General features: G+C 46.7%; 1 protein-coding gene across 1 annotated transcript; it reads left to right on the top strand.

Moving 5' to 3' along the window:
- Positions 1–6055: 6055 nt before the first annotated feature.
- On the top strand, positions 6056–7754 carry LOC141973567 (vitelline membrane outer layer protein 1-like). Its single transcript, XM_074932292.1, has 3 exons — positions 6056–6226; positions 6825–6928; positions 7460–7754. The coding sequence occupies exons 1-3, from the start codon at positions 6056–6058 to the stop codon at positions 7752–7754; spliced, it is 570 nt and encodes a 189-aa protein (XP_074788393.1).
- Positions 7755–8069: the final 315 nt, after the last annotated feature.

Below are 8069 nucleotides of genomic sequence, written 5' to 3'. Positions count from 1 at the left end.
TAACAAGGCCTTGAGAAAGGGTGCAAAGAAATAGACAGTGTTAAATAAGGTAAGGGAAACTGAGGGGAAACAGTGAAAGCTAAAGTTGTGGTCGAATGGAAAAAAAATAGAAGTAACATATCTGGTGGCAGATTGCATGTAAAAGCACAGCAGACAAAATGCGCTTTGAGGAACAAATGGCAAAGGGAATTAGCACTAATAATGTTCCTTCAGATCAAAGATTCAGGAGCCTGTCAGAAAATCTGTAAGACCAGCTGACAATATAAAATATCACAACAGATATGGTTATTTTTAAATTATCTATTTGCATTAGTGCTCATAGTGAAAGAAGCTTTGTGTTCAGATGGTTCCAACCACTCTTGGGAGTTAGGGATTTTAGAAAAGATTAGGTAGAAATTAAAATTGCTTTGGAAGAGAGATGAAAAACATTCACAGTGTGAATAGCAACAAATAAATAGAACTGATAATAAGTACTCAAGAAGTCCAAGATGTCTCTAAACTGGACGATCTAAGGTCATAGCAGTCATGGATAACATGTCATTTAAAATTACTGGAAGGCTCAACAGAGGCACACATGAGGTCAATTATTTAAAATTGTTCCAAGAGTGATCTGAGTAATTACAGACCTCTTATTCCAGCTTAAACAGTGGGGTCTGCCAGTATGTACTGGATTTACAAGGCAAGGTCTTCGTAGTGGAGGGACTGCAGAGGTGGCTTCTGTCAGAAGACACCAGGAGCTGCCCCCATGTCAGACAGAGCCAGTGCCAGTGAGCTCCAGGGTGGATTCATGACTGGCCAAAGCTGAACCCACACTTGACACTCGTGGCACCTCTGTTATATTTAAGAAAGAGCAAAAATGCTGCACAGTAGCTGAGGGACAGGAGTGAGAAAATGTGAGAGAGACAGCCCTACAGACACCAAGGTCAGTGCAGAAGGAGGGAGAGGACGTGCTACTGGAACTGGAGCAGAGATTCCCCTGCAGCCCCTGGTGCAGACCATGGTGAGGCAGCTGTGCCCCTGCACCCATGGAGGCCCACAGTGGAGCAAATAGCCACACTGCAGCCTGTGGAGTATCCAGGTGGATGTGCCCTGAAGGAAGCTGCAGCCTGTGGAGAGCCTGTGCTGGAGCAGGCTCCTGGCAGGACCTGTGGAACCCACACTGGAGCAGGTTTTCTTTCAGGACATATGATCCCATGGGGGATCCACACTGGAGCAGCCTGTTCCTGAAGGACTGGCCCCTGTGGAAAGCACTCACGCAGGAGAAGTTTGTGAAGAACTGCAGCCCATGGGAAGGATCTATGCTGGAGAAGTGCATGGAGGACTGTTCATGGACCCCACACTGAAGCAGAGGAAGTGTGTGAGGAGGAACAGAGAGACAAAGTGTTATGAACTGACCACAACCCTCATTCCCCATCCCCGTGTGCCCCTTTTGGGGGAAGGAGGTAAAAAGTCAGAAGTTAAATTGAGCTTGGAAAGAAAAGAGGGACACGGGGTAAGTGTTTTTAGTTTTGGTCTTATTTCTCACTATCTTACTCTATTATTAACTGGCAATAAATTAAATTAAGCTTCCTCAAGTCAAATCTGTTTTGACCCTGACAGTAACTGGTGAGTGATACCCCTGTTCTTATCTTGACCCATGAACTTTTCATCTTGTTTTCTCCCCCGTCCTGATGAGGAGGGGGAGAGACTGCAGCTGGGTGAGTACGTGACAGCCAGCCAAGGTTAACCCACTACACGGTGTGATAAGCTTGCTATTTATTTCACATGCAACTTTTAATAATTACTGTAACCACTACCAATATTTCCCTATTACAGATTCTATCCAGAAACAACCTTCTCTGTCCTCATGAAGACTCTCCATAGAAATTGGATTCAGCTGAGACAAAAAGATCTGTGAGAAATTATTATCATAAAATATGAAAGACATAACCACAGGGGGGAAAAAAAAAAAAAAAAAAAGTAGAGGGAAACATAAGGTAGACCCCAGTTTCTTACTACCAGGCCTAAAAAAACCTGTACACCTTCTGGCTTGGTAAGCAGAAGCAAGATGGGACACCCTAGGGAGTCTCCAGTGGCACTTGACACCTACCCCTGGGTAGCTGGATCAGCTCCATAAAGACTGTTCAATGGATTCAATTCCTAGACTTCACTGAGACTGTGCATCCCCACTGGCTGTAGCAACAGCTCAGACACAAACATCACGGGTGTTTTGTATTGACAAACAAATGGAGGTGTCATAACTTAGATGAACCTGAACCAAAGCTCTTGTGGCCTCACCAGTCAATAGAAAAGAGCAAGAAGCAGCAGAAATTATAAAGAAAGAAAATGCAAAGGAGGAAGATGTCTTTGCCTCTACCTTTGCCTCAGAGAGCTAATTCTCAGCACTAACTTCTCTGCACTGAGAGTGGTGAGAAGTCATGGAATCTGCCTCAGTCTAATGACTTTGTGTTATTAGGGACGTATCTAAGAGGGGAAAACATCACTTCACATGTAGGGAGTCACAGGGGTCACACCTCACCACTGTTATGCTGTAGGCAAGTAGTGCTGTCCCTCAGCCAGCCGGCAATGTGCCTGTGTATCTGGTCCAGGTGCACCAACAGTGTCAGTCACTGCCTGTTCCTTGGCCCTCAAAGAACACCATTCGTAGCACAGAAAGTTTTGAGCCTCTGCATCCAATTCTAAACTGACATGGCAACGGCAGGAGTGCTACATGCTTCAAAGGCTGACTGGCCCCTTGGCAGCACCAAAGAATGCTTGAAACTAGATCTTTTATCCAGAAACTATCTTTAGTTGCCAGATGTGGGAACAATTTAACCGGCTTTAACTCCAGTGTCATTACAAAGTCCATTGCAAAAACATTTTCAGTCCACATACACTTAAAGTAACTTTTTCTCATCTTCATCTAAGAAGGTTTATGTTGCTAGAGAAGAAGGCTATATGAGAACACATCTGTGCCTTCCCTGGAGAGCCCCACCATCTTCTAAATGGGCAGTAAATAACAAAATATCCTTTAGCCCACAGAAAGTGGGATTCACCTAAGCTATTCTTAAATATCTACAATGAAAATGTATCTATGCAATGTCAACAAGGCTAATGCAAGCACTTCACTCTTTTATCTTGATATTTTGGCTCTGTGAGTACCTTTTTCTATTCTGCTGATTTCTGATTATTTTGAGCACCTGCACAGTTTTCAAAGATTATTTTTTTTCATTGTAACTCTCAGTTCTTTTTTATCATAACAAGTAGGACTTCAGTTGTCCAAAAAAAGAGAAACATTTCTTTTTGGTTTATATGTTTCCAAAAATACAGAATTGGTCTTTGTTTTACACCAGCCATGATTGCTTCTATTGCTGAGTCTAATGTTATCCTGCCTTCTAATAATTTGACTGGAAAAAAAAAAAAAAAAGATATGTCATATAACATGACTCTACAACTAGCTGCCAAAGCTAACCAGAAAAAAAAGTTGTCAGACTCACTGAGAAGTTCAAACTCCAACTTTCCAATCTAACATAATGAAAAATCCATCCATCCTTGGCTTGCAAACTGGTACTTTCCTTACCTGATTGGAGGACTGCAGATTAACAGAAGAGAAAAGGAAGCAAGGGGAGAAGAAAAAGAATTTCCCCAGATGAGAAAATGGTCATTAGCAGGGATGTTGGAGACATCACTGGATGCTCAGGGAAGTTTATGTATGAGCAGATTTATCCAAAAGTATTCATTGGCCCTGCACCCCAGCAGCACAAAGTCAACTGTTCATACTGAACGCAGCATTTTAATTCCAGTCCATGTCTTACTCCTGGAGCTGGAAAGGTTTTCTGTAGAGGAAAAAAAAAACAAAAAAAAAAAAAAAAAAACAAACCAAAACACACCACAAAAAAGTTTCTTTGACTCAAGAAGGAGGTTCATCACTCTGGAAGGGTTAAAAATTAATGAGAGACAAGAGAGGGAAACATAAAGCTGAGATTAGTTCCTGGTTTGTTTTCTAGCTCTGCACTCTAAAGTTACAGAAACACACATGGTATCTGCTTTCTCCCACAGGCAGAGTTAATGACTAGTGTGAATTGTTTTCACTGCTTCCTGCTGGAATATCACAAAATCACTGACCCGGTGCACTGCCTCTGCTGCCTACTCCCCAGGCAGTCAAAAGGGAGCAACAAAAAATTAGCAAAGATGTTGAACAGGGTCTTTTCCCAGGATCCCCCTCTCCCACATTCAGTGTTAGGACCACTGGGGCTGGAGCTCAGACTGATAGAGAGGAAACAGGAGTTGTGTGAAAGTGGAAGGCAAAGAAAACAGACCCTCTCAATAAGAGGAACTCAAATGGAGCAAGATTCATCTCTGTGGATATAACTACAAACTGTAAAACATCTCTACCATTTTTAGCGTCAGCCTGTTCAGGACCTCCTCCCCACCTAGCTCCTCTTTACTGTTTCTCTTTAAAATCCTATTACAGTTCTAGGTGCCTCTGCCACTACTCCACCCTAAAGCCATAACTTTCTACATACCCTGAAAGCCTCATAGTGCAGCCAGCATGGTTAATGAAGAGGGTTGACCATATCACTTATTCACAGCTCTTTACTGGATATGGCACCTGGCAATGGCCCATTGCTCTTGCTGTGGTTGCTGCCAGTCTTATGAGGAAATCCAATCAACACCACAAGATCAGAAATTCCTATCTCATCAGGAGTGGCAAAGTATCCAGGAACTATCCATTCTCCAGATCAGGACCCTGACCACACAGCCCTTCATCCCTGTTGTCTTCCTTCTGCTGGGTTTCTGCTGCCTATGAGATACAAGGATACAATAAGACATCTTTGTCCTCATTGTCTCCCAAGGGGTGTTACGAGTAACCTATCTACAGTTTTACCCAAGGGGTAACATCGGAGGATTTCAGCTGAAAGCAACACTTGCTCCTTCATCTGTTCCAAACAGTTATTATAGAAACAGGATATTCCATTCTTCAGTAATTGAAGCCTGAAATAACTCTTTCTCCCTATGTTGGCTGTGTTTATAGTGTAGGATATACTGCTGGTATATCCTCACAGGACAACCCTCCCAGGTGGCATCACTCCTCAATGGGACCATGAGCAGCTTACCCTCATACTCAGCAGCTTATCCTCTTACTCTGCAGCTACTCACAGGATACCCTTGAATATTGCTGTCAGCAGAGGTTTCTTCTCTGGCTAGTCCCTCTTAAGGAATAAGGCATGAAACAGAAACCTACATCTCAGAGCAGAACAACAGCAGAAGTAGGGTCTCCTACCCTCTCTGTATGCTCACACCTCCTACAGATACACCTGAGCAGCTGGGAGCTGTGTCTGCTGCTGTGTCTGTGGGATGATGGGGCTGCGCACAGTTTTGCTTCCATTCCCCTGCCTGCAGTACAAGACAGACATAAATAAACGGGAGTGAGTTCGGCAAAGGCCACATGAGATGGTTGGCAACTGGAGCACTTGCCCCGTGAGAAAGGGTTGCCACCCTTTACATAGTCACATACACTTAATACATGTCCCAGAGAAAAATGTAATGGCTTCCAGTGCAGGTACTTCCCACACCCCCAGTGGGATAGTGAAAAGGAAAGAAAGAAAGAGGAAGCAAGTGAGGACTTCCACAGGATGAAGGACCCTAAGACACCTCCACCTCTATTTTGCCTCAGCCCCTTCAGAGGTTTCTTCACCTTCCAGTCCAGCACTTCTCCTCCCATCTTACTCTCCAATACCCTCCTCGCATCATTGCCAGGACCCTCCTGCAAATCACGGCATCCCCTTGGGGAACGGTCCCAGCTCTGTTCCCCTTCCCTTCCCTCCCCTCACATGCACGTTTTCACAGCACTGCAAGCTCCCCAGCCAGTGCATACCAGTGACACCCCTTCCGCCTGGCAAGGGCAGCCCCACCACTGAGGGACAGGCAGTCAACAGGAGCAGTGCATAGCAACAACTAGCACTCCCCATGGGCTTTGTTGACACTCCCCAAGGACTCCCACCCACTCTCCTGTCTCATAAATTCCCCCATGCCATCAACTCTGTGCAGTGAGGCACTGAGCAGGTCCCGCACAATGCAGCTGCTCATCCCAGCCATCCTCAGCCTGCTGGGCTCCTGCTGCCTCTGGGGCACTGAGGCACGGAAATATGAATCCACCCTCATGGTTCCCAACGGAGGCCCCTGGGGCTCTTGGGGACACCAACACTTTTGCCCCAGCGGCTACGCTAAGGGATTTGAAGTGAAGGTAAGGGTTCACTCCTTCTTTGGGGTGGGAAAAAAACATGCTGTGAAATGATGGTATTTTGCTCTGGTCTCAGCAGGGCTGGCTACAGCACTTTGTCCCATTGCAGCAGTTTGCATTGTATCTGCATTGCTCACGCACATTTATCAATAAGAAATCTCTAGCATAGAGTAACTCTCCAGGCTCCCTGCCAGTGAGCAATTCCTTAACAGAGGAGACCATGGGGTAAGAAAAGACCTGGGGTTGGTACTGCAGAGCCCATTACCAAGGGGCAGGGACAGTTCCCCCCTGACAGCACTCCAGCTCTGAGTGTCACAGTACACGTCAAGAGGGTGAGCATGACCTGGGACAGTAGCCACCAAGCGTTGCTCTGTCCAGAGACTCTGCACTGCAATGTGAAGAAAAAGCAGAGGTGGGCAACAGCAAAAAGGGCTCCCGGAGAAATGCCACGGAGCTGCCTCACAGCCCTGCTCAGCAACATTACCTGTGTCTGGCTCTGTCCCTGGACCCTCCTACCACCCCTCATCACGAGGGATCACCTCATGTCTTCTTTTAAATGGGGGAGGTGCTGACATCTCCCATTTTCTTCTCCTCTTCTAAGGTGGAGCCCTACAGGGGATTTTGGATCTTTGGGGATGACACAGCTCTGAACGGCATCCGCCTGCTCTGCACGGATGGCACAGTCATCGAGTCCTCCGTGGGGTGGTGAGTAGTCCTTTCTTGTCCTCCAGGTCAGCAGATTCTGGGGGCCATGAAGGAAAACCAGCGCAATGGTTTCTCCATTGGCAACCACACCTCCTGAGAAGGTGGCTCCCCACCCGACTTGGAGGTGGGTGAGGTCCCACTGGCCAAAAAGTGAAGGCCTCAAGTTAGAGATCTGGTCTCAGGGAAGGGAACAGTACTCTGAAGAGTTAAAAAAATGCAGATCTTAACCTGTTCTTTCTCCTTTTCCTCAAATGCTTGCTTTGAAATGGACATTGATATCAAGTAACAGGAACAAAGCAATCAGCTGAAATTCCCAACGGGTTCTGCAGCAACAGGGCAGCCCAGGACTGATGGTGGCAAGTCATCTAGGGGGTGATGGGGAAGCAGAGTGAAACAGGTGCTCATAGAAACCCACCATCCCTGTGTAGGTCCCTTGCCGCAGGATCACCAGGATCCCAGGCAAGTTGCAGTGTTGATTGCAGCGTAGCAGAGGCTGAACGCATATTGGCAAATTGTTTCCTTCTCTGGCAGGTGGGGAAACTGGACCAAGGCCCAGATCTGCCCCAGCAACAAGCTGGTTTCCTTCTCGCTGCGTGTGGAAGAGAGGCAGCACCTGCGTGATGACACGGCAGCCAACAATGTGAGGTTCATCTGCTCAGACGGGACAAAACTGGAGGGCTGGGGACTTTCAGGGGGTTACTTCGGCCCATGGAGCAGCAGCTGCACTTCTGGGGCCATCTGTGGGCTCCAGACAAAGGTGGAGGAGCCCCAGGGAAAGGGAGATGACACAGCTCTCAACGACATGAGATTCTTCTGCTGTGACTAAGTCTAACTCCCCTCCCCATGCAAGCATCTGCAAAGTAGTTCACCATTAAACCTTGAATGTGTCCTTGCATAAAGAGCAGTGTGCATTTTTCTCCATCACGTTTTGTCAAGGGTACAGATGCCATGGCTACAGAACCCTGGGGGTATCCTCCTGCCCCTGTTCAGCTGATGCAAGGTTGCTGCAGCTCCTTGCTCCCAGGTCCAGCCCACAGCAAGGCTGAAGACATGTTACTAGGAGATGCACATGTGCACACACACACATATCACCAGCCACTGATGAACACAGAGAGCAGTGCCTTTACACTGTACGTACACC

Source organism: Athene noctua, chromosome 1 (assembly GCF_965140245.1).
Source record: "Athene noctua chromosome 1, bAthNoc1.hap1.1, whole genome shotgun sequence".
NCBI lineage: Eukaryota > Metazoa > Chordata > Aves > Strigiformes > Strigidae > Athene > Athene noctua.
Note: the sequence above shows the minus strand (reverse complement) of the source record. Positions and strands in the feature narration are given on the sequence as shown.

Excerpts from the sequence above, each read along its gene's own strand:
- LOC141973567 (XM_074932292.1), top strand. The coding sequence starts at position 6,056 with ATGCAGCTGCTCATCCCAGCCATCCTCAGCCTGCTGGGCTCCTGCTGC. Across the intron at positions 6,227-6,824 it reads CTAAGGGATTTGAAGTGAAG|GTGGAGCCCTACAGGGGATT; the intron begins GTAAGGGTTCAC and ends TCCTCTTCTAAG. Across the intron at positions 6,929-7,459 it reads ATCGAGTCCTCCGTGGGGTG|GTGGGGAAACTGGACCAAGG; the intron begins GTGAGTAGTCCT and ends CTTCTCTGGCAG.